We start from the raw sequence: 26,944 nt of genomic DNA, 5'->3' as shown, positions 1-26,944 counted from the left end.
GGAAACAATGAAATATATATAACTTTGTTGTTTGTTGTCTTATTTAGATGAAATTTAAAGAGATTTTAGGCTCTACTTATAGCATAAAGTCTGCAAAGTTTCAAAAAGATTGGTGCAGAGGTTCAGGGGGAATTGCACCCCAAATCCTTGAAAGCAAAACTCATGTCATGTCTATATATTATAACATAGGGGGGTAAAAACTGCAGGGATGGTGGCTCCTGGTGAGGCCACAAAGTCTTCCAAGTTTCAAGAAGATTGGTGCAGGGATTTGGGAGAAACTGCACCTCAAGCTGCAGACAAGCAGAACTCGTGACATGGGTGACACTGTGTGTGTTAAGGCACAGCAGCGTGAAAACTACAGGCCTGCTAGCCCTTGCTGCAGCCATGAAGCCTACCAGCTGTCAAGGAAATTGGTGCAGGGGGGTTCTGGGTTCTGGGGCCCTGCACCTCTGGCTGCTGACAGGCAAAACTCATGACATGGGTACTTGTGCAACTTACTGTCTCTGTCTTGGGTCAGGGGAAGGTGGGGGGAAACACTGCTGCAGGCCTGGCTGCTAAGCTACTGTGTTACCAGCTACCAATCAATCATGATTCACTCAGGGACCAGCTCAATACACAGTACTTAGCTAACATAGCCAGTTAATTACCATCAATTAACACCTACAAAAGCAGAGACTAAGGAGAGGAAATAATCAATACAGACAATCAACTGCTCCAAGACAGACAGTCAGTTGCACAAGCACACGTCATGAGTTTTGTCTGTCAGCAGCTAGTGGTCCAGGGCCTCAGAACCCCCCTGCACCGATCCCTTAACAGCTGTCAGGCTTTGTGGCTGCAGCAGGGGCTACCATCCCTGCAGCTTTCACTGTGCTGCGCCTTAACACACAATATCACCCATGTCATGAGTTTTGCTTGTCCACAGCTTGAGGTTCAGTTTCCCCCAAACCTCTGCACTGATCTTCTTGAAACTTGGCAGGCTTTTTGGCCTCATCAGGAGCTACAACCACGACAGTTTTGACCCCCCTGTGTTGTAACACATTGACGTGACATGAGTTTTGCTTTCAAGAATTTGGGGTACAGTTTCCCCAAAACACCTACATTGATCTTATAACTTGGCAGACTTTCAGCTCTCCTCAGGGGCTACTAGTCCTGCAAGTTTCATCCAAATTAGACAAAAAACAACAAAGTTATAGCTATTTAATTGATTCCCTATTATACCCTATGGCCAGATCTCTGAGGCGGCTCCGAAGCTTTGGAGCCACTTCGGCTGAATCGAAGCAGAAACCCAGTCTGGAGCTCCAGATCAGATCACTGGCATCTGAAGCACCAGATCCGAAGCTGGATCGGATCACTGCTGAGTTGCACAGGCCTACTTGCTAGGGACCTGGGGAAGTGGGGATCATGATTGGGCAGGCATTAGGGAAACAGCCATGTTGTGTAGCCATGGAATACAAACAGTGCCTGTATACCTTGTGGGGGCCTATGAAACACAGAGGGCCACTTGAAGGTGGTAGGGGAGGTCTGCTATGTGTAGTCTGTTTTCTTGGGATCTCCAGTTTCCCTTGTCAATAACCACAAGATGCTGGAAGCGTGGCCTATGTTGCCCTGACCCACCAGACCCCACAGTAGAGGTGGCACCTGTTCATTGGTGCGTGATGTAAACAGTCTAGAGGGGAAGGGACTGGAAGAATCAACTCTACTCTAGGAAAGGGCCAGAAAATCACACAACAGCAACAAATGATGCAAAAGGGAAATGAGTAAGTGAAAATGCAAGATGCATCCAATGTATTTATACAAATGTGAGAAGTATGGGGAATAAGCAAGATGAACTGGAAGCTGAAGCCTGTGAAAAGAATTATTAGTTGATTGGAAATAAGAAGAATGGCAGAAGACCAATGTGGCTGCCAAGGAACTTCTTAAATGTCTCAAATGCAAATTGAAAGCATATAGGCAATAAATGGACAAGTCACCAAAGAAACATAGTAGAAAATAGCAAGAGCCTGCCACACACAAAGATAAAGAATGAGCTGTATCTGGCAAGGGAGGTTAAAGACAACAAGAAGAGGTTCTATAAGTATGTTGGCCAGAAAAGAAGGGTGAAGGAAGTGTTGGGTCCACTGGTAACTAGTTAGGAGGAGCTGTCAATAGAAGACGCAAAGGCGGCAGAACTACTTGACAGCTACTTTTCCTCTGTCTGCCCCACAAAATTAAGCTGCAGCCAGACACCTAATAAGGATAATTTGGATATGGAAGAGGACAAGCTGAGGGAGGAGAAAACAAGAGACAGTCAAACAGCTTTTGATGGGTCTGTATAAAATGAAGTCAGAAGGGCTGGATGAATTTCAGCCCAGGGTACTGAAGGAACTGAAAAAGGAGATCTCAGAGCCCTTGGCAATGATTGTTGTGAAATCATGGGAGATGGGCAAGGTACCAGAGGGCTCGAAAGGACTAACATAGAGCCCCTTTTTAAAAAAAAAAAGCCAAAAGGAGGACCCAGGGCACTACAGACTGGTTAGTCTCACCTCAGTATCTGGTAAGTTACTGGAGCATAGCTGAAGGAAGGCCATTTGCAAGCATCTGAAGTAGGAAAGTGTGATCAGAAACATCCAGCAAAGTAATTACTTGGGTGGATGAAGGGAATGCTGTGGATATAGTGCATCTGGACTTCAGCAAGTCTTTTGACAAGGCCTCACATGACTGTTTCATAAACAAATTGTAGAAATGTGGGCTACACAATACTGCTATAAGGTGGAGAGACAACTGGCTCAATAGCTGCAAGCACAATGTAATTATTAACAGCTCCATGTCAGAATGGCAGGATGTTTTGAGTGGAGTCCCACAGGGGTCTCTCTTGGGCCTAGTGCTGTTCAACATGTTTAATAATTATATTGCTGTTGGCATAGAAGTCATCTTGAGCAAGTTTGAGGATGACACAAAACTAGGAAGGCCCTCTACCTGCGGTCTCTTGCATGTATATTAATCACCTTTTATAGGAGTAAGAGGTGATAGGATGTTGGCTGCCATGGTTCCCTTGCTTTACATATGGCACATTACGGTGTTATATCATATGTTGTGTCAGGGTTGCTTATGTGGCAGAAGGTCACCTCTGTTTCTCCTGAAAAACTCTGCTCCGTGACAATTTGGTTAGGATGGGCTCTGCACAGGGTACACACCTTACCCTATCTTTTTAGGTAACCTGAGGTGGATACATTCCTGAAGGAGGGGGGAAACCTGCTCCCTCTGTCTACGTGCCTGGTATCACATACCTGGCTGAGGAGCTTGGGCTTCCTGATGGGCTAGAGACTGCCAGTCTGCCTAGCAATCAGTGATGCATTTCAAATTGGTTGGCTGATAGCCAACAGGTGCTGGCCTCCATTGGACCAGGTAAATGAGGTCATAAGGGCTATATAAGTTAAGGACTGCCAGGGGGAGGGGGGCAGCAGCCATGAGGAAAACTCAGAGAGAGAGAAGAGCTGGACCATCTGAAACTTGCTTTCTCTCTCAAAACTCATGATCAAGGAACTGCCTGCCTCCAGAGGGAATCTCCACCTGCCTCTGGAGGATACTTGTAAGTAAGCTACCTGAGATCTAACTAGATATATAGCTTGCAGTAACTCAGAGGCATGATCAAAGGCTACTCCAGCCACCCTGTTTACTCTATGGGATTTCTTTGATACTACTCAACTCTGTACCCTATTCCAACCCTACTCCTTCTAACCAATAAAGTTCTCTTTTTGTACCTAGTGTGGGAGACTTATTGGGAGTGGGTCTAGATTATGCTTTAGGGTCCCCTTGGTTCGGCTGACTAAGGGAGACCATTACTTGTGCTTCTAACTGAGGGAAGCATCCCAGCTTCTTGAAGGGAGTCAAGTACCCTCAAGAGCTACTAGGGAGTAGCCCAGGGGGCGCAGAACCAGATTCAAGCCCATCCCTGGGGGCAATGGGGGTGCATTATCTAAAGCTTGCCAAATGAGCTTTGTTAAAGTGTCCCCACCACCATTTTGAAGCACGAGGCCGGCTGTGGTATGCTAATTAGCACAATCAAGCAGACTTGATTAACTGAGTCTGCTCCAACATGCTATAATTACAGCACGTCGGCGCAGCCTCCTGGCTCATGTACTGGCACCCTTAAAGCCTGAGACAGTACAGTTAGGAAGCATTTAAAGGAGCCTGGACAGTACAATCCTGAGCTGTGGCTGCTTACAAGGGAACCTGAACTGCCATGGTAGTCTGCTCTGAGCGTCCAAGTGGCAGAACTGATGGGTTAAAAGCTGCTTTGTTTCTCATTCCCTTGCGCTGTCATCCACTCATTCACTATGCCTGTTATCAGGTGCCTTTATTTATCCCTAATCTTTGTTGTTTACCAGAACTGTCTAGATCAATCCTGCTACTTTTTTAGGTGGGGTGGGGGATGGCAAATCAAGAAGCTTAGTGAAATGGATCTTCTGGAACCTGGGGACAGAGTCTGCACAGACTCTGAAGGTCCACTTCAGAGTCTGTGCAGCTCTTGTGGCTAGCCAGACATGGCAGGATAGTCTGGCAGTTCCTGTACTGGCTCATTGCCTGGGTTGCTGTGCTGGCCTGGGAGGGCTGCATGTTTTCAACCACAGCTGTACTGGAGTCCTTACTACACTCCTGGATGGTGCCAGGGCCTGCTAGACCCAACATGTTTTCAGACCTGGCAATGTCATTTACTGCAAAGATGTGGGAGAGTGTCTTGTTGTGGGTGCATGTGACCTTGCATGTGTCTGATTCAGTTGCTGTCTCATATTCGTGAACTGCACCTAAGTATCTTGCAATTGGAGCACCATTGAGTCCAGTCATGGTCATGAACCCAGGCTGCCATTTCCTTGGCAATCCAGTGATATACAATCTGGTTTTGGTGGTTTGAGCAGAGTGCCCACTGATTTTTAATTTTGACCCAGATGTCAACAAGATCAGCTATCTTTGGGTAAGCTAATTCTGTGGTCAGAACCAGAGTTGCCAGACAGAGTTAAAGAGGGGCCAGGATTGGGGATGAAGCAGTACATTGTGGGATACCTGGGGGACCAACTGGTCTACTAGCCCTATGAGATATCACTGGAGAATCTCATGATAATGGGGATAAACTATTACTAGGTCTTGTTGCACAAATATTTTGGGGAATTTGTACCAGGACAAATGATAAGGACATCTATACACTGGTGCTTTTGACCCGCATTAAAACATTTTCTGCTGTGACAAAGGCAATATCTGTTCACAGCGTTAAACTGTTGGACTGTAAGGTAAGGTTGTTGTAAGAAGGTCCAGTCCAGCACAGTGGAAAGGCAGAATGACTGTATGTGTACTTTGGGCTCATTGTGATATCAGGCAAAGAGGAACAATCCAAGGCTATAGGGACATATATTTTGACTTAAATTTCCCAGGTTTTAGAAGTGTTAGTTTTGCTTAACTCAGCATTCTAAGTACTTACCTGGTACCACCACACAACCCTCTGTTAACTAAGCTTTTTGTCATGGGATTTCCTAGGTCTTGTTTTGACTTCCCTTTTCTTTTCATAGAAAGAGAACCATTATCTGAAGGAGTTAGTGGTCATTTAAGCAGTTGTTTTTTCATGCACAGCAGCACACCTACCTCTGCCAGGCACACAGCAGGATGCAGAGGTGAAGCAGTCAGCCCAGGGCTGCTCCACCGTCTCTGCAGGGGACAGAAACAGGGGAGCAGCCCTGGGCTGGCTGCTCCCCCATCTTCACATGCCTCAGTGCAGGGGCTCTGCAGCAGAGTCCCTGTGCTGAGGCATGCAGAGGTGGGGGAGCAGCCAGATGAGGGCTGGACGCTCCTCCATCTTGAGGCACACTGCCAGCCCACCCACTCCACCACAGCACATAGAGCCTGGCTGGAGCAGGCCTGGGCTGAGAGGCTGATCCCCTGGGTCCCATGCCAGCTTGGGCTGCTCCAGCCGTGCTTCATCTGGTGCACATGAATAAATTCTGGAGCAATATGCTCCAAAGTTTTTTGTAAACTCTGGGGTAATAAGCTCTGGAGTTTATTGGTCTACTTTAATTCCATGTGTAGATATGCCCACTAATGCCTAAATGCTACTCCCCCTTATACACAGATTATAGTCACTTTGCACTGTTTGAGTCTGGAGTTGCGGATGGTACCAATGAGAGAAATAACAGACATTGTTTACAACCATTACATACATTTTTATGGCTACTTCCCTAGCTTCAGGTAGGGGTAGCATGTACCTCGACTTTGTATAGGTTAATTTAAATATGAATTACCTTGACTATATCCCAAATCCAGACTCAAGGAGCAGGGAGAGTAGATTAGCCCTCTCCAGCCTACCTCTTGAAGCTGTGGGCTAAGAGACAGGGATACACGGGGCATGAAGAAGAGAAGAAGCTAGAGGATGTGACTCAGTGAGATGGCTGTTGTTTTGCAATGGAAAGAGCTGTGGGTCCTCTTTTCCCAGTTCTCATTGCTCCCAGTGAGGCAGGAACTTCTTCACTGCTCTCCGTCTGCTTTGCTCAATTAATATTAAAAGCAATATATAGTAGCTCAGCCAAACAGTTCACAAATGTACTTGGCCCTTGCCTGGTGCATGAAATGCCTGAAAAGGTCCTTTCATTCTTTGACTTCCTGTCACCTGGATAACAGTGAAAATATGGTCCTATGTGTGCTATTGAAGTAATTAATGGCAATAGCAGAGACTAGCTTAACAGGAGCAGACACCTGGCTGGCTCTGAATGTACAGTTAAAACTTCCATGACTGATGAATCACAAATAGGGGGGAGACCCTATCCCTTCTTGCAACTTCAGGGCTGAGCTGTGCAAAACATTAGAGACTGCTGTTTCCAAACTCTGTGCTTATATGCAACAGGAATGAGGCAGAATTAATGACCTGAAGGAAAACTATATACTGGGTCCCCAAAAAGCTGACACAAATGTAGCTATAAGTGAAATGCAACTTTGGCATTGGATCAGGAATACATGATAAAAAAGATTCCACTACATTTAGAATAGCACTTTGTTCTTTCTGATTCATTCTGAATGCCTTGTTTGAATTATTTCACAGTCTGAATAAGAAAACCAAGTAATACACAATGACTTCTTGTTTCTATGCTTTCTAACCAGGCAAAATTAAAGATAGTGAATAAACTCAAAAACCAGGAGACTGATTTAGAAATGAATGACAAAGCCATTCACCACTGACAAAGCCATACACACTCTATTTGGCAACTACTGTTTAATGAGCTCCAGTAATAATAGCCATGGGGTATGACTCAATGTACTTTTCACTAATTCTGTTCTGCTTCTGTAATTGAAGGTTTTCTGGTTGACCTGAACCTGGTCAGTGGTAGCAGTCCATGTGCTGGCAGAGTGGAGTTGAAATTTGGTGATGCCTGGATGAAAGTATGTTCGACTGCTGAGTCAATGAAACATGCTGCAATAATTTGCAAACAACTTGGATGTGGTACTGCAATGAGTATCCATGAAGCCAGCCATTTTGCAGAGGATTCCAGACCGTACGTAATTTTAGGAGATGTTTGTCGAGGTCATGAAGCATCAGTTTGGGAATGTTCTTGGCAATACAGTCTGGAGTCAAGATGCTCTCCTTCTTTCTATACTGGAGTGACGTGCTCAGGTAAGGAATTAACCAACCTGCCACCTATCAGGAAATTGCCCTGCAAAAAAAGGGACTGAAAAAAGAATGTGTCTCATCCTTGTGAAACAACATGAAAGTGGATAAATATCATCAACTCCTCTAACTGTTATACTTACTGACAATGATGAAAGCCACATGTAATTTTCAATTCTGGTTTCTTTAGAATCCCTTCATTAACCTAAGTCCACTACTCTCAATATCATAATTCCTATTTACCATTAATACGTTTTTACTCTGTTTCAAATTAGAAAAATTGTTTACATTTAATAAGCTATTGTGTCTGGGTACTTATATTAATCTATATACAGTATCTATACTGGAATTCTAGATAATCCTGTTACATGGATAATGTGTGAATCTGATGTATGCTTTCCTCTTTGCTATCCTGGGGAATTCAAGGAAGCAGGTAACTAACTGAGCATAGTAGTAGTAGCACAGAGAGTTTTTTGGTGAAAGTACAACATCCTGAAGTTCATTTTTTTTACAAATGCCTTATCTGATCTCAAGTAACTCATCTAATGGTTCTACTGTTAGGAGGAACAGATCCTCTACTCTCAGCTTGTGGCAAGTACTACTTTTCCTCCTTCCTCTCTTTTCTTTTCTTATTCCTTCTCCTGCCTTACTATTTTCTCTTGAGTATAAATGGTAGGATTATCTAAAGCTATTGCCTTGTCTACTAAAAGTGGAAACCACACAGGTTTTGTTAACGCTTTGTAACAGTGGGTATGTCTACACAGATCCAGCCCACCAGGTGCTTTCATCCAGCTCACGGCACCCAGCAAATTGTACCCTGCCCAGCCCTTCTGCCCATGAGGGTGGGAGTGAGGCACTCAGGTATACACCCCCTGAACCTACCATATTGTGCCACGCTTCTACCCTCATGGGTGGAAGGCCAGGTCTCACCAGCATGCAGCTTCTGGGTGGGGCTGCTGCCACCACTGCTGCTGCCTCTGGGGACCTGCTCCATTTCCCTGTCTCCCACTGGCTCCAGGCAGCAGGTAGGGAAGTGATGAGAGTGGGGAGGAGCTGCAGCTGGGTGGGAATGTAGAGCGTGTGGCTCGGGCTGGTGGCAGCATGGAGCCTGTGCCCAGGAGGTTGATGGCAGTGCAGAGGTCAGGTGGGCAGCGTGTGGATGTGAGGGAGGGTTGGGGAGAATAGGGACCCCTGTACCCCTCCCCCCATGGTGTGCAGCCCCAGCAGGCAGTGGCAGCAGCAGCAGCGGAGGGTGGGGGTGCTTGGGATGCTTGCTGGTGCCTGGCAGGGTCAGCGCTGCACATCGCTGTGAGGAGTACAGCCCAGGCTGGGCAGTCTCTATTGCTGTTGCTCCCTGCTGTGCACATGCAACCCCTGCACTGGTGTGGCACAGGAAAGAAGCCCCATGAGCTGGAGCTGGCTGGGGTGGGGAAGGCAGCAGTTCTAGCACGTGGGGCTTCCTTCCTGTGCTGCACCAGTGCGGGGGCTGCACATGCACAGCAGGGAGCACCAGTGATAGAGATTGCCTAGCCCGGGCTGTGGTTCTCTCCGTGGTGTGCAGTGCTGGCCCTGCCAGGCACCAGTGAGCGCTACAGCACCCCCACCTGCTGCTGTTGCTGCTGTATCATCCACACCCCTCCACTTTCCCTCACATCCCACAAATGCCATGCAGCTGCACCCTGCCTGCACAACCCTCCACATAAATACAACCCCTTAACATACCCTATGCCCCCCACACAGTTACATCCCCCCACACACCCTACACACACCCACACCCCACCATACACACACCCACATACACCCTCTGCATCCCACCACACACACACACATCCTCCAGACCCCACACCCCATCATACACCCCCCCACACCCTAACACACACACACACACACACACACACACACACACACACACACACACACACACACACTCCCTACAGCCCACACCCCCATAATTGCCTATACTGCTGTATGGTGATGTTAGTACTGAGCTGTGTTTTAGTACTTGCTTGGGGGAAGTACTAAAACATGGTCAGTAGTGCAGCGTACAGGCAGCGCATGGTTAGATTCACCAGCTATGTCACCATAGTGGTGCGCTATAGCCAGGGAGTGTGCTGCTACAGCAATGTAGCCAGTGATCATGTGTAGGCCCATGTGATCACTATGTCACCATAGTGTGCTGTATGGTGATGTAGCACATCACTACGTTGCCATAGGGTGACGTGTAGATGCATCCTGTGTATCTCACAATATCAGAATAATCAACCAGAAAACAGAGAAATATCTCATAAAATAGGCATATACCCTATCCCTGGTGATTTGTTAAAAAATTCAGTAATTCAGGAGTAGAGAATTAGTTAATGCTTGTATGGACAATTAGATCCCTGTTTTTTAAAATTATTTTGTATGTAAAGGGTTTGAATAATAATCTGTACCTGCAGGTCAAGGAGTTTCATTATTACATTCACTGATGGATTGTTTGACTCTAGGTGACACACAGCCCCGGCTAATTGAAGGTGACAATGCCTGCTCAGGACGTTTGGTGATAAGACATGGACACACTTGGGCTACAGTCAGTGATTCCCACCTTGATCCTAAAGCTGCCAGTGTGATTTGTAATGAGCTACAGTGTGGAGCAGTTGTATCAATCACAGAAGGAGCTCACTTTGGAGAAGGACAAGGGCCAATCTGGACTGAAAAGTTTCAGTGTGTGGGAAATGAGTCTTATCTTGCGTACTGCCCCCGAGCACCACCCATGAATGAGACAGGCTCACATGGAAATGATATTGGCCTTATATGTTCACGTAAGAATTCAGTGTGATGTCTTTAAAATAGGAATATAGGAATATAGGACCAAAAGGGACTGTCTGAGCCACCCAGTCCAACCCCCTGCATTTGCAGGAAGCCATTTATTTATTTATTTATTTATATGCTGTCCTTCCAACAAAGGCTCAGGAATTTCCCAGATCACCTCTTCAAACCTTCACACTCAGCACCAAGACAACACTGTTATGAATTTTGGGCTTGGGTACAGCAACAAAGTAATATCACTTTGTTGGGAGCAAGGACAGCAGAATTGGAATTCATTTCTGGCAAAACCCCTGAAATCCAAGATAATAAGAAAGGGCCTCTTCCTGCCTTCTGATTTTTGACTCTTTGGTATAAAATGAGGACATGGGCTGTTGTGTTCCTCTCTAATCTCCATCTTCCTTCTCTTCTCCCCAGGATTCACTGGGTTCAGGCTGGCGAATGGCAGCACACAGTGCTCAGGGAGAGTAGAGGTCCAGGTGCTCGGTGCCTGGGGCACCCTCTGCGACTCGCACTGGGATTTATCCGATGCCCACGTTCTCTGTCGTCAGCTCGACTGTGGATTTGCTGTGTCCGCTCTAGGAGGAGGGCATTTTGGGAAAGGAACTGGCCCTGTCTGGAAAGACACATTCCACTGTAATGAGACTGAACCCCATTTGTGGCACTGCCCAGTTACTGCCTTGGGGGCCTCTCAGTGCTTGCATGACCGTGATGTTGGTGTGATTTGCTCAGGTGAGTGTAAAAACAACACAGGATTAGTATATAGGCAATACAACAACGGTGAGCCTCCTGCAGCATTGGCTTGAGAGCTTGGTCATTTAGCTCAACTGTAGAGGTCTATTTATTAAGATTCAGTAGTCCTAGATTTTCTTCCTGTTCCTGATGTTGTATTTAAGCAAAGCATTAAGGATGTTGGCCTATATGACCAGTGAGGGGAGCGTTTGGTCGCTTCTGTCGGTTCCCAGAATAGCTAGCTAATCAGTCAGTCAGTCAGCAATAGACAGGAACTGCTTATTGTCTATAGGCATTGCTAAGGGTCTATGGGGATTGCTTACTGTTGCAGAATAAATCTTGTTGTGTAGTTCTCATTCACACATGGCCATGTGTATTGAATCTGATGATCACTGCACCTATATCATAGGTCTCTAGTCTCAGCCACTAGCATCACCTCCTCTGTTATACCGCTTCTGCATTCTCTACAGAAAGGGCAAGGAGTTCAGTGAATGGGGCAAAGCCAATGCCTAGCCCTTCACTAGCAGAAGAACCTTCCCTCTGCCACAAGAGTTACTCTATCTTCACTGGAAACTCCTGCTGCATCCAGTAGTCATCTGAGAGTCAAGACACCTTCACTCCTTCATGCAGTGCCATGGTCCATTCAGCAGGTGGTACCTTAAATTGTACTTGTAATCTGGCAACATGGCAGATGAATGGAGCTGCTTAAAGCCACTAGAACCATGCAGGTGTACATGCCCTCTAGTAGCTTGGCGGTTGTGGTTACTGTTTGCTGCTAGAATTTCTGGCAGCAGATACAGCTGAGTGAAGGATGTTCTTAGACATTGAGACAACTTCAATCAGCATAGTGCCACTCGAATGTCTCACAGCAGAAGACAAAGTTATGGACTCTTCCATCTACCTTCCTCAGGCTTTGTTTATACAATGGCAGGGAGAGAGGAGGTTGCTACTACTTTAATTAGGGCATCATTGCAAAGTTGCCTTGGCCATCTGATGTCAGGGGCTTTCCTTTTGCTGGAGCTACACCCTCACCCCTGACAACAGAAGCACTGCAAGGAGAAAGCAGAGGCTGCATCCATACCAGGAGTTTTTCCAGCAGAGCTACATCAGCTATAGCATCTAATTTTTTCACAACCCTTGCCAAGAAAGCTCTGCTAGCTGACATGAACAAAAGTTCAGTGTTGTTGTTTGGCTTCAAGGAATGCACTTAATTTGAGGTCCGAGCTAACAACTCTCTGACAAGGCTCTAGTGTTGAGTATAAGAATTCTAATGAAGGATTCTCCTAAAATCTGTGTAACAGCAGTTGTTCTTATCACTGTAGTTCTCTGAGTATTTGATAACCTTCAATAATTTTATGCATACATTCTGCATTTTATATAAAGGAAAACAGAGAGTTGTATTCAATGCATTTTCCATCTCCCCTGAGGCCAGGTGGCTCTGAATCACTCATACTGTTGAATGGAGAGAGCTGGTGCGATGGGCGAGTCGAGATTTCCCTCGGTGGCACATGGAGCAGAGTCCTGGATGATCAATGGGACATGAATGATGCCAGCGTGGTATGCAGGCAGCTCCAGTGTGGAGCTGCTGAGAAAGCCTATCACCCTGTGAAGTCGAAGCGAGGGACGGGTCCTGTGGGTTTTCGAAGTGTCCAGTGTGCAGGACATGAGCCTAATCTGATGCTCTGTAACACCTCCCTGTCTGACACGGTGCAGGCAGGAATTGCTGAAGATGTCAGTGTTGTTTGCTCAGGTGACTTCCCTTCAAAATCCTACAAGCACCTTCTTCTGTCAGGGGTACAGCCAGGATGTAAGCGGTCAGGGTCACAACCCAGGGGATCAGGAACAGACAGGTCAGGGAGCAAAGGACCACAGTTGTCATGGGTCAGGAGCAGAGTGGGCTGAGGGCTCTAATGTGCCCAGATGTTGGCAGTTTTGAACAATGAGACGGGAGGTCGGGAAGAGGAAGCAGGGATCCAGTAAGATTCACTAGCCAGGGGGCCTGGAGCAGGCAGATATAACAGTATGGGACTGGGATATTGGTGACTGCCACAAACCAGGAGCAGACTGTTAGAGGACAGGGTTCTGGATTGGAACTGGGATCATGGGGAGTCAAGGATCCAGCAAGACAGCTTGGGAGAAAAGACTGTGTCCTTTTTGTATCCTTTCCTTCCTCTTCCTCGTCTTCTATTAACCCTATTCCATGGGCCATTTCCTGTAGGAAATCTCCCAAGAAATTTTGACTTGATGTTCCTGATTCTTTTTCTTTTCTTTTTGAGGTTCAAGCTCCTTTCACTCCTCCTTGTTCTGCACTGGTTCTTCTATCACAGTTCTACCTCTTTCGTTCTTACTGCTCTAGTGATTGATTTTTGGGTGTTTTAAAGAGGTACGCTTTCTCTCCACAGAGATTACATTGCCATAACCCTTCACTTGACTGTGCCATGTGCCCCGCCGCCTACTTGCACACTGAACAAATAAGCTAAGTGTGGGCTGCTGCTATGTGTCCCAGTTTGCCCCATTTAGGACAAAATCTTGGCATTCCATAATAATATGTAACACTGCAGTTAGCACCTGCTTCTACCAATGTGAGGAGATTGTATACTTCTCCTGGACTTGAGGGTGTCTGCTTTCAGGAGGGCTTGGGCCCTCCAAGTGCCTGTCCATATCCTGTCTCGAACCCTTATTTTACTAATCTGTCCCACTTCCTTGTAGTGCCTCTTTACTTATAATTCTCAAGCCTGTTTTGGTGATAGTGTCTGAATGTATTTTAATTCCTACCAGTCTCTCCCTATTATTTGGAGCTGTGCGGGCTGGGAGCAGTCCGAGGTCCTTTTTCGCACGGCGGGCTGTGGCCAGCAGCCTGGACATGCCGGGTTGGGGAAGACAGGCGGCACGCTAGAATTAGGCACGGATGCTTAGTGGTTGATTTAAGATTATTTTACTTACACCGAAGACGGTCACGGTGCAGGCAGGAAAACTTGCTTGAGTTGCAATTACAAAACAAAACAAAAAACTCGAACCTGCAGAACATAAGGGTACGTCGCAATGGGGTTTCGGCGATGGGAGATGAACTAAAACCTCAGGAGTATGTCGCAATGGGGTTTCGGCGATGGGAAGAAAAAACTGCAGGACTCGAACCCCGGGTAGAGCTCTGGATTCACTCACACGAAGTTTTTTAGGCTCCGTGGAACTTTGCACGCAGGGAAGGGTACGTCGAGGGATCAGGCGGTGACGGGGAGAGGCGAGAGGTTGATCAGACCCCTATAGCCTTCTTGAGATACATGCTGGGTCCGATAGGCTCTGCAGCGCTTAGAGATCTTCACGAGACGTGAAGTTCTCCTCCTCCTGATAGTCGTGGAGTTCTCCAACTTGGGCAGAAACCACTCAAGCCTTTTATACGGCTAGCAAGCCAATCGCTAGCCGCCACGTAGGAATAATTTAGAACTGACCAATAGTGGGGCACGAATCTGAATACAAATGGCAGGAACTCCTTGCAACATGCATTTCTCTGTTGCAACGAAGAAATGCACCCTGCAAAGAAAGCTACAAGTGGCGGGAAATAATTCAGCAGTGCCGAAGCGCACACAAACAAAAATCACACTCTTGGGTTGTGACAGGAGCTACACTAAAAACAGTGTACATCAATACTGGGTCACTCTTGGCTTCTTGAAAACTGCTAAGAAATTTCTGATAGCCTTTTGGGCTCCTAAAACTCAGGTCCCAGTCTAGTCCCAGAGGTATAATAATGAAGCAGTTTAGGTCTGATGGGCAGACTTTCAGTATCTTCTGAAGTATAGTTTGACTGATTTCCAGACACATGATCTCTAGTTTCCCAGTACCAGAGAGAAATTCTGCTGTGGCACTTATCTTTGCAAATGAACATTGTTAATTCCTATAGGTCCCTCCATTTTTTCTTCCCTTTCCTCTCTCCCATCAGGAAGGGCAGAAAGTGCCTCCACTGTTGCCTCCAGCGTCACAGGCACAATCACTGTTTCCTGAGCTTTTGCTGTAGCCATTATTACCATTGGTTCAGGGTCAGCTCCTACCTGCCATCCTGCCAGAGGGCCAAGCAGAAAAAGGCCGCTGCTACCCAAGCAGAGACCCAGGGCTAACAGCAAGGCAACTGTCATATTGATCAGTCTTGCGTGCTCTGAAAGAACTGCTGCTAATCAGTAGACAGTCAGACACTTACCACTGTGGAGATGGGGACTGCTTGGCCTGCTTGCTGAACTAACTCCTGACATCTTCCATTGAGCAGAAATATGACCATCCCAGAACCTGCCACCAGCCTACCTTGTGAAGTGATCTCACTAGGATGCAAAGAGATGTTAATATAAGGGTCAAATCAGTACATTTTTGGTTGGCAGGATAACAATATAGCAATTTCCAAAGCATGGCTGCAATTCTGCCCCTTGTATCTCAGACTGGGGCCAGGGAAGGCAAGGCCTGTTTATGAGATTGAATCATTTCCTGTCCAGTATCTTCTTGTATTCTTCTTTGCAAATATTTTCCTGTATTTTTACTTGTAAGTAAAGGTTTTTAAGTCATTTCAATATATGAGCTTTTTAAATATCAGAATGATTTGCATAGAAACTATTCAGTTATCATTGATTTGCACATTAATTGCTGGGATTTCTCCTTACAGGAAGCAGGAAGATCAGACTGGTGAATGGGGCAGGTCGCTGTGCTGGGAGAGTGGAGGTTTATTACCAGGGCACCTGGGGGACCATCTGTGATGATTCCTGGGACTTGTCTGATGCCAGCGTAGTTTGCAAACAACTGAAATGTGGACACGCCATTGAGGCATCTGCCTCTGCTCACTATGGGGAAGGCTCAGGGCAGATCTGGATGGATGATGTGAACTGCTCTGGGAACGAGTCTGAGCTCTGGGCATGTCCTTCCAGGGGCTGGGGCCAACACAACTGCCGACACAAAGAGGATGCAGGGGTGCTCTGTTCAGGTCTGTTCTGTAACTCTTCTCATGAGCCTGGTTACCAGGCATATAATGTAGTGAAGAGTGGAGAGATGAGAATGATAGAGATCCTCTCTGGCTGTCTATTTTTCTTTCTCACCTACCAACATATACATGTCATTATTAGAATGCTACTGTTTCCCATAATTGTGTGCCTGGGTTATGAAATATACCAAAGCTTTTTCATAGTATGAACTGGGACAGACACTGCAGCATCTTAGGTATTTTATAACTTTGGTATATGATGACTTTCCACAGGGTGTCATTTTATGCCTAATGACCTTAGGATGTTTGGAAGACTTTTTGATTCTTTCAGTGATTCTTGATGGAAATTGTTTCTACATTTGCTCCTGCATAGAGTTGTCAGTGATCTATTGGATTTCAGTCTGCATACTTCAGGTTATATCAGAATAAGGTCAGCACAATTTGATTTTTTGCATTTCCTTCTAGAATTCATGGATCTACGGCTGGTGAATGGTGGACGGCTGGAGGATGGCTGTGGGGGACGGCTGGAGGTTTTCTACAATGGGACCTGGGGAAGTGTTTGCTCCAATCAAATGACTGAAGCCACTGTTAAAATTATATGTAAACAGCTGAGCTGTGGAGTTGGAGGTGCATTTGCAAAAGAGTTTGCATATGGAATAGGTTCTGGTCCCACATGGCTAGACCACATTGAGTGTCGTGAGCATCACAGCTCCCTTTGGCAGTGCCCATCAAAGTCATGGGATCTTCAGTCATGTGATAAACGGATAGAAGAGACCCACATTTCTTGCAGTGGTAATACTAAAACCATCTTTAAACACACATACACATACACACCCAGATGATACATGTACACACTCAGATGTACATCTGCACCTGCGCAGTTGTGCCCACATTCACTGAAGGGTTGAGGTAGAAAAATGTTGCATTCATTATGCAAGGTGCCTATGAGGTGCCTATTTATTAAGCACCCAGTTTTGTAGGTGATACCTTTTATTGGAGCAACAATTTTGTAGGTGATACCTTAGTTGGGAGGGACATAGAAAAAAGTTCAAGTACCAAAGTCTCTGTCCTCAAGTCTTCAGAAGAGAAGCAGTCACAGCAGAGCATTAGACATTTTAATTGATTATACCTTTTTTCATTCTTAAAAGTGTAATGTACATATTTTAATTATCTATTAAAATGTGAATGTAGCCTGAGGTAAGCAAAGGAACATTATTAATGATAAATAGAATAATATAGTACATAATAAAGACATTCATTTCCAAACATCACATGTGCAGCTTTGTTGTTTATATTTTGGGGATGACAGTCAGTGATGGACCCAGGTTGTGACTCTTGAATCAGGGTGAGAATTTTCCAAAAATCTGTTTGTGTATATTTATGCAAGTGGCATGGATATGTGTGTGAAGATGCTAGGTCTGAGCTGCAGGTTCATTTCATTCCAGATGCAATAAAATTGTATTCTTCACTGGAATTCCATAGTACTCCATGTGAGTTTCAGATAATAAAACTATTCACAATCAACTTCTTGGTTAAGTTATAGGAAAGGGACTCAAAGAGAGAAAGCACAGAGTAAGAAATCACAAGCACACACATGCTGACAGAGCTGCAAAAAGTTTGAGAAAGATTATGGTTATCACTAAAGAACAAATCCTTTGGGTATTACATGAACTAGAACTTATATCTTATTCATACAATGTTGCAGTGGAGGGGTTAATACCATGTATAGATTATACTTCAGTTTGCATGAAACACAGTAATTACTCTACTCATGGTAGTATTTATTTCTATAGGAAGAAAAGAAAATAGAACACAAAACTCATTTGCTGCGTGCCCAGGCTCTACAAACTGCACAGGTATCAATGCTTCTCTGTGTCTCTTCTCAGTCCCTAATGACTTTCCCAGCTGTCCCAATAACATGTGAACTTTCTGCCTTTCCCAGACAAGGAAAAGCTCCGCGTTGTGGGAGGAGAGGACGGATGCTCAGGGAGAGTGGAGGTTTGGCACCGCGGCTCCTGGGGAACGGTGTGTGATGATTTCTGGGATATGGCGGATGCGGATGTTGTGTGTAGACAATTGGGCTGTGGACCTGCTGTGTCTGCCCTGGGTGAGGCTGCATTTGAGGAAGGGACTGGCCCTATTTGGGTTGAGAAGTTGGACTGTCAAGGGACAGAATCATCTCTGTGGCACTGTCCTGCCAAGCCCTGGGAGGACAGTAACTGCCATCATAAGGAAGATGCTGCTGTAAATTGCTCTGGTGAGTGCAAGTTTCATTGGACAGGCTTGGAAGGGTTCAATAAGGAAAGTTTCCTGCAGGGATGGTATGTGAAGCTGGAAACAGATGATGTCAGTGGAGTGTGACTGGTTGTGCAGTGATAGGTTGTGGCACAACTAACTGATCGTGTTCTATGGAGCATGATCAGGTGCCTCTGGTTGCTGACCACTAATCTGGGGTGTGTCTGCATGAGGGGAAAACCAGCTTGCAGACATACCCCTGGGTTGGGCAGGGGACCCCTGTGGGAGGTCCCCACTCTCTGCCTGCAGTCCTGCATAGGAAAACCTCATTGCAAGGGACTTACACACGTCTGTCTACAAGTGCAGTGGTGGTAGGGGGCTCCCAGAAGGGGTCTCCACTCCATGTTTGCATCCTGTTCTCTGTGCCACTGCCAGGAATGGGAGTGCCAGGTTGGCATGGCTCAACTGCAAATGCAGAGGCTGGAGTGTCCTTGCAGCTTCATGGTTTGGCTTCATGAGCTCTTTTCTGCCGGGCAACTGCAGCCGGGGTCTGCTAACCCTGACCACTGCCTCTCCTGATCGCTCCCTTCATGGGGTGAGCGGTGGAATAACCCTCCTCCCTGCCCCGTTTGCCAGATGCCAGAGGGAGAGGGAAATAAATCCCTTCCCTGCCCCCTTTGCCTAAGGGGGCGATGCTATCTGGCCTCTGACCACACCCCCACTCCTGCTGCTGGAGCGGTGAGGGGGGAGCAACCCTGATGGTTCAGCAGCCTCTGTCATGGTGTCCTGGAAGCGCAAGCCTCTTCCCAGCGTGGGGACTGTGCTGCAGGCAGGGGTGGGAGCGGAGCAAGCAGAGCTGCTGCAGCCTGCACGGGGCGAGTGGCAGCACCAGGGCTTGGAGGAGAGGCTGTAGCTCTCTGAGCTCTTGCTAGCGTGCTGCCACTGCTTACCCCACACAAGCTGCAGCAGTTCTGCCTGCCCCATTCCCACCCACAGCATAGCCTCTGCCCCCCTTGCCTTGCTGGGAAGAGTCTTGCGCTTCCAGGACACCATGACAGGACCTGTTGCTGTGTCAGGGTCACTCCCCCATCGTTGTTCCAGTGGCGGGGTGGGGGTGTGTGGCCAGAGGCTGGCCAGCATGGCCCTCTTAGGCAAAGGGGGCAGGGAGGGGGTTTATTTCCCCCCTCCCTCCAGTGTCTGGGAAAGGGGGCAGGGAGGGGGCTTATTCGACCGCTTGCCCTGCTCAGGGAGTTATTGGCAGAGGCAGTCGAGGCTAGCAGGCTCCTTATATGGTCTCCTGGGGGCAGAGTGGGGAATAAACCCCTTCTCTGCCCCCTTTGCCTCAGGGGGACATGCCAGCTGGTGCGTGTCGCCCTTGCAGCAGTGAGAGGGGCAACCCTGACACAGGCTGCTGTGTCCTGGCTAGGCAGACCCCGGCTCGGGTCTGTGCCACTGGGACAGGGGATGGAGGGGGGAATTAAACTCCCATCTCCACTCACTTCATGCTGCAGCCAGAGGTGGCCATGCCCCCACTGCTGAAGCAGTGAATGGAAAATTGTCTAGAAGGGGCTGCTGCACCCTTGCCTGGCAGACCCTGTCTGGGGTTTGTGCTATTGGGACAGGGAAGGGAGGCAGGGAATAAACCTCTTCCCTGCCCCCTTTGCCTTAGAGGAGCTGGTGTCTGGCCACACCTCCACCCTTGTTTCAGCTAGGGAGCAGAGGGATGGGGCCAGCCATGCTCCATTGGAGCAGAGAGCACAGCACGGCTCAGGGTTGCAAAGCATGTTGGGATGCTGGGGGAATCTGGTTTGACTTAAACCAGGAAGGGGGCTGGGACAGAAGCTTCATACATTGATTTGACCCAAATCAGTTAAGTTTAATACTGCATTCAATGAGGTTTACTGTAAACCAGTTTTGGACATTTTGTAACTGGGTACATTTTGTAACGGGGTAAGCCATTTTGTAATGAGGTAAGCCTCATTAACCCTGGTCTTTCACTACTTATGGTATGTGCCTGCCTGCCACGTGCACGGATAAAGTATCATTTTTCATGTAATATTCACGGAACTATTGGGACCCATTTGTCAAGATCAGTGGTAGTTCTGTGACTATTCTGTGAAAAATGATACTTTACTCATGCATGAGCCACAAATTTTTGACCAGAAATCTATGATTTTCTCAGGGCCCCACATATATGAGATGTTCCATCTGCAGCCACACAGGGAGATCATTCTTTTGATATATACTGCTTTACCTCTCCCTTCTTTCAGCCTCCACCTCTTCTTCTATATCCCTTTGCAGGTGCGATAAAAATGATATCTTCCCCTACGGGAACAGGTAAAGAACACTCTTTCAAATAAGTGGTGAGTTTTCTTGGGAGATGAGCCGTTATCTCTACTTTGAGATAAGCAGCTGCTTGACAGAGAGTGTCTGAAAATTTTCTGAAAAAGAAATTTTTTTACTACTCAGTTGGTCTAATAAAAGATATCACATCTGCTCAAAGAACCTTGCTTGCCTATGTCCTGAGGCCAACACGGCTACAACCAAAACCCAGTGACAGAGTCTGAGATCTTGGAGGTGGGCTGGAGTGGGTTCTGCAGGGTACACTGACTGATAACTGGTTTAAATCATGATTTTGCATTTTGTGAAAATCATGAAATTAAGTGATTTTCACAACAAATGTATTTTGCAATGAAATGTCATGATACGGAAACTTGCTGGGGAGCCCATGTCATGGCATTCCTTTGCAACCAAATGGCTGCTGCAGGCTGGGGAAAGCATTCCCCAGGTAGCAGCAAAAGCCTAGCAGCCCAGGGGAGGAGGGAAGGGGTTGTAAAGGGGACACAGGGAAGAGAGAGCTTGTGGATGATTAGGAGAGGGGCTCTTTACTCCGCCAGGTGGGAAAAGTGGGGTGTGGCAGGGGTGGGGTTGCCTGGGGATTGCCCTGGCTGATGGCCCTGACACTGGGCGGGGGAGGGGCTGTTTTCTTCTCTGGATGGAAAAATGGGGGCACTGGGTGCAAAGCGGGGGGAACTCACATATGGAGGAGCAAACAGCCCATCCCTGGTGCCAGGGTCATCTAGCAAGTCAGCCTCCAGGAGTCCCAAACCTCTCCTACCCTGATGAGCAAAGAGCCCCTCCCCTAATCATCCCCAAGCTCTCTCCTAACCCTGTCCCTTTTGCGACCCATTCCCCAGGTCCCTGGGCTGCTAGGCTTTTGTTTTTGGCTGGGGAATGTTTTCCTCAGCCTGCAGAAGCCATCATCAAACAGGAGCAATTGGGGGGAAGGGGTGGTGGTGGGGGGAGGGGGGCACCACGATCTTGGCGTAAAAATGGTGGCCCCTGCCACAGTTGGGCCACATTATTATTCAGCTGGTCCTACTATTTAAACCAGGCCCTATCAATACCCATTCCTGCTCAGTGGCTTCTAGCTGATGTGCCGGGGCTCCTGACTCCCACACCAGCATGTCAGTTGCCCTTCGGTCCTCAGTATTTGACCTGTTGGCCATATATAATACAATTAGTAATTGGGGACATTCCCTGGGATTCACTTGTCTTCCAGAGAATAGTCTCTACTGCTTGCTTATGTGTTCATTTCCTTTCAGATCCACCTCGAACAGACAGTGGGAGAGACATGGTGCCCATTGTTATCTGCATTATTCTGGGGGTCCTTCTCTGCTTGGTCTTAATCATTCTGGCTGTGCAGGTGCGAAATGCCAGAGCACAGAAGAGAGGTATGTCCCAGTGAGTCTAAACAGTATAGAAATACCTCTCTGAAGTTGCAATGAGACTTATAGGGTGTCAGAATGATGAGGGAAATAGTGGAAAAGCACTTATATGAGGGTGCTCAAACCCCAGCCTGTGGGCCAGATCCAGCCCTCAGTGCCATGTTTTCCAGTGATCAGATGGGGCTTTCTATGCATCCTGCAGGAAGTCCTGTGGATTCTGGCCTTAATCACTAGATCAGGCATGCAAGGTAGCACAGGGCATGACCCTAGTGTTGCGGGGCTCAGGCAGGGACAGCATGGAGCCCCTAAGCCTGATTCCAGGAGGGCAGTGTGGTACAGAGTCCTGCACTGTCTACACCCTGCCAGGATCAGGCTCTTGCTGGGTGGAGGCAGGGCAGAGTTGCAGGGCCAGTTCCTGGCATACAGAGCTGGTACAGGGCCTGATTCAGCCTGCAAACTGGCTTTGTGCTATTCATCTGACCAATGGAGGCAAAAATCTGATCATCGATGACCTAGAACAATTGGGTAGAATACTGTAGAAATGTGTGAGCAGATAGTTGTGTGAAAAACAGCTCTGAGCAACACTGGATAGAGCATTATACTCACTGGTGTCACCTGTAGGATTCAGTCCTACAGACAAATGCATCTTCAGCTACTACAACTTTGGAAAGCAGAGAAATAAGTGTTGTTACTCTTGGAAAGCAAACTTCATGTTGGGATAGGAATTATTGAAGCTGCTATGTGGGCAATAATGTGCAGTAATGAAATGAAAGGAAAACAAATATTTTAAGAGGAGAGATTTTGTGATGGTGGAACAGCTAAAGGAAACATCTCTAAAGAGGGGATGTCTTTTTAAAGGGGAAACATCAGTTGTCTAGAGTGGGATATTTTCTGGGCTGAAAAAGAAGCAGAACTGCAGATAGGACATGGGGAAGAGAGAGGGTTTGATTATGTTTCCTACGTCCTGTTCTAATAACCACAAACTCTTTGCTTTCAGCATCCAAAAAATTCATGAAGCCCGTCTCTGAGGCTGTGTACGAAGAGCTTGATTACAGCCCAATGAAGGAGAAATACGAATTATTTGTTCATTCAGGTCGGTGTGTTGCATTCCTAATATGAAGTCACTATCTGCTTCACTTCCCATCCTGAGATCTTGAACTAGGCCTAATTCCCTGCAGTTTTCAACTCCCAGAGGGCTGGAATGCTGCAATCACTGGTTCTGCCATGAGACCAGCCAGTAACTGGACTTCTGTCAATGAATGCCCCACCCCGCTTATGAACCAGATGTTGCTAGTCCCAGCTCTAGGGACAATTTCTGTCACATTGTCCATGCTGCAGTTTCAGAGTATAAGTGTGGGACAAGAAAGCATCTGTTTCTAGGGCCAGATCATTTGAAAATGGCTTTGGAACATTGGAATAATGATTATTCACTATCTCCTTTCCTTTCCTACAGTGGTCAGTGATCTGCTTGCATGAGTTCACTTTCCCTTGATGTTTCTTCCACCATCATCCTTTCTCTCCCAGTGTGGCACTGATTTAGTTGTATGGCAGAGGACAGAGACTAAAGGATATAAACAGATGTCACCAAGTGAAGTCGATCAGTGTGGCAGGATGCGTCTCATCACAGCTGATCTGGTTCAGTGGGTAAAATGCATGTACCCATTGTCCTGCACCAATCAGGGACAATGATCCTGTGGGGCAATGGTTGATGTGTTTCTCACTTATATGTGGGGAGCTGGAGGAAAAGCAGGGGCAACATTGGACCCCTGCTGAACCAGATGGGGCAACTGACAACTGACGCCCAGGAAAAAGCCAACCTATTAAATGGGTACTTTGCGTCGGTCTTTCATCAGTCCCATGGGACGCCCATGCCTGCTACGGGACAGGGAAGTCCAGGTGAGGGTGATCCCCTGCCCTCCATTAATGCTGACTTCGTGAAGGAACATCTTGAGAAGCTGGATACCTTCAAGTCAGCCGGCCCTGACAATCTTCACCCCAGGGTACTCAAGGAGCTGGCGAGCATCATAGCCCAGCCCCTAGCGCGGATCTTTGAAAACTCTTGGTGCTCTGGTGTAGTGCCCGAAGACTGGAAGAAGGCCAATGGGTTACCTATCTTCAAGATAGGGAGGAAAGTGAATCCGGCTAACTATAGGCCCATTAGCCTGACTTCTATCCCGGGGAAGATCTTAGAAAAGTTTATTAAAGAGGCCATCCTTAATGGACTGGCCGACGCCAAAATCTTAAGGGATAGCCAACACGGGTTTGTTGCGGGTAGGTCTTGCTTGACCAATCTCATTTCCTTCTATGACCAGGTGACCTATCATCTGGACAAGGGAGAAGAGGTTGATGTCTTATATCTAGACTTCAAAAAAGCCTTCGATCTGGTATCCCATGATCACCTCTTGGTGAAACTGGCCAGTTGTCGCCTTGGGTCCACCACGATCCACTGGCTGCAAAATTGGCTCCGTGGTCGGACCCAGAGGGTAGTAATTGATGGAAGTCACTCATCATGGTGTCCTGTGACCAGTGGGGTCCCCCAGGGCTCTGTCCTTGGACCCATACTGTTCAACATCTTCATTAATGATGTGGACACTGGAGTCAGAAGCGGACTGGCCAAGTTCGCTGATGACACCAAACTTTGGGGCAAAGCATCCACACCAGAAGACAGGCGGGTGATCCAGGCTGACCTGGACAGGCTCAGCAAGTGGGCAGACGAGAATCTGATGGTGCTCAACGCCGATAAATGCAAGGTTCTCCACCTTGGTAAGAAAAACCCGCAGCATCCTTATAGGCTTGGCAGTGTTATCTTGGCTAGCACTATGGAAAAAAGAGACTTGGGGGTCATCATTGACCACAAGATGAATATGAGCCTGCAATGCGATGCTGCGGCTAGTAAAGCGACCAAAACACTGGCTTGCATCCATAGATGCTTCTCAAGCAAATCCCAGGCAGGCTCAGGGGTGATCTGATGGCCACCTATAAGTTTATCAAGGGTGACCACCAGTATCTGGGGGAACGTTTGTTCACCAGAGCGCCCCAAGGGATGATGACTAGGTCGAACGGTCATAAACTACTACAAGACCGTTTCAGGCTGGACATAAGGAAGAATTTCTTTACTGTTTGAGCCCCCAAGGTCTGGAACAGCCTGCCACCGGAGGTGGTTCAAGCGCCTACATTGAACACCTTCAAGAGCAAACTGGATGCTTATCTTGCTGGGATCCTATGACCCCAGCTGACTTCCTGCCCTTTGGGCAGGGGGCTGGACTTGATGATCTTCCGAGGTCCCTTCCAGCCCTCATGTCTATGAAATCTACGAAATCTATGAAAACTTAACAGAGATGTGTCTCAGAGATGCCCGAGGGCACATCGACTTCATAGATTCCAGGGTCAGAAGGGACCTCAACAGAACATTGAGTCTGACTCCCTGCCTAGGCAGGAAGGAGTACTGGGGTCAGATGACCCCAGCCAGACACCTATCCAGCCTTCTCTTAAAGACCCCCAAGGTAGGGGAGAGCATGACCTCCCTTGGAAGCCCATTCCAAATTTTGGCCACCCTTACTGTGAATAAGTCTTTCCTGATATCTAGCCTAAATCTGCTCTCTGTCAGTTTGTGACCATTGTTCTTTCGTTACCTCAAGAGGCACCCTCGTGAACAGAGCATCTCTGATCCCTTGCTGCATTGAATTTGTAGGCGGCCACAAGATCACTTCTTAGCCTTCTTTTGCGGAGGCTGAAGAGATCCAGGTCCCTCAGTCTGTCCTCATAGGGCTTGTCCTGTAAGCCCCTAACCATACGAGTGGCCCTCCTCTGGACTCTCTCGAGTCTATCAACATCCTTCTTGAATTATGGCATCCAACACTGGATGCAGTACTCCAGCTGAGGTCTAACCAATGCCGCGTAGAGGGGAAGTATCACCTCCTTGGATCTATTTGTCATGCATCTGCTGATGCATGATAAAGTGCGGTTAGCTTTGCTGATGATTTCATTACACTGACGACTCATGTTCATCTTGGAGTCCACTATGACTCCGAGATCCCTTTCTGCTTCTGTGCTGCTGAGAGGGTCACTTTCCAGACAGTAGGTGTGCTGGATATTTTTATGCCCTAGGTGCAGCACTCTGCACTTGTCCTTGTACTGCATCCTATTCTGTACCGCCCACCTTTCTAATCTGTCCAGGTCTGCCTGCAATCGTTCCCTCCCCTACCACAATTCACCCCACAATTTAGTATCATCCGCAAACTTGAACAGAGTACACTTCACACTCGTCACCAAGTACAATTCATCATCCAAGTCACTGATGAAAGCTGGGGTTTCCCACTTGCAGAGATGCACCCCAGGCAATCTCTGGAGTGTGTCTCTGTAAGTGGAAACCCACCCCTGCTTTCCCCTCTTACAGATATGTACCCCAGGGAATCTCTGAGGAGTGTTTGTATACGCCAGGAAAGCTGAGGTTCCCCACTTACAGAGAGGTGCCTCAGAGATTGCCCACGATGAACTTCTGTAAGAGGGGAAAGCTGGGTAGGGCAGGTGCTCCAAGGTAATTCCCAGGCTGTGCAGGATCAGGCCTGTCAAGTCCCAAGAGTGCTAGCCTGGGGCAGCTGAAGAGCATTGGTAGCTCTGGGTTGTCTCTAGTGTTGTGCAAAAAACAAGCAGATGTCTGCTGCCATAAGGTGACAGAAATTATTACTATCTTCATTGCGACAACAAAGTTTGGGCATTTGTGGTGTGACAATGTGTATGAATTCCAGTTATCTTTGGTTTTCTTCCTCCATAAAAAAAATCCACCCTAAGAAATATAAAAGGCATCCTGTACTCTAAGTCAGAAGAGAGGCATGTTGTTCAAGCAGTAAGTTTTTCGCAGTTGGG

The 26,944-nt window shown here is 47.3% G+C and overlaps 1 protein-coding gene across 1 annotated transcript in view; it reads left to right on the top strand.

The window, feature by feature from the left end:
• Window positions 1-26,944, top strand: part of LOC102560737 (scavenger receptor cysteine-rich type 1 protein M130) — a 46,923-nt gene that overhangs the window by 17,360 nt on the left and 2,619 nt on the right. Inside the window, exons 2-9 of the mRNA XM_059726248.1 lie at window positions 7,313-7,630; window positions 10,111-10,425; window positions 10,847-11,161; window positions 15,804-16,118; window positions 16,581-16,904; window positions 18,058-18,372; window positions 21,956-22,084; window positions 23,076-23,171. Coding sequence (XP_059582231.1) covers window positions 7,313-7,630; window positions 10,111-10,425; window positions 10,847-11,161; window positions 15,804-16,118; window positions 16,581-16,904; window positions 18,058-18,372; window positions 21,956-22,084; window positions 23,076-23,171 — 2,127 coding nt within the window. The remainder of the gene's footprint in view (window positions 1-7,312; window positions 7,631-10,110; window positions 10,426-10,846; window positions 11,162-15,803; window positions 16,119-16,580; window positions 16,905-18,057; window positions 18,373-21,955; window positions 22,085-23,075; window positions 23,172-26,944) is intronic.

This window comes from Alligator mississippiensis, chromosome 4 (genome assembly GCF_030867095.1).
Source record: "Alligator mississippiensis isolate rAllMis1 chromosome 4, rAllMis1, whole genome shotgun sequence".
In the NCBI taxonomy this organism is placed as follows: Eukaryota; Metazoa; Chordata; order Crocodylia; family Alligatoridae; genus Alligator; species Alligator mississippiensis.
This window is presented reverse-complemented; position numbering and strand designations above follow the sequence as displayed.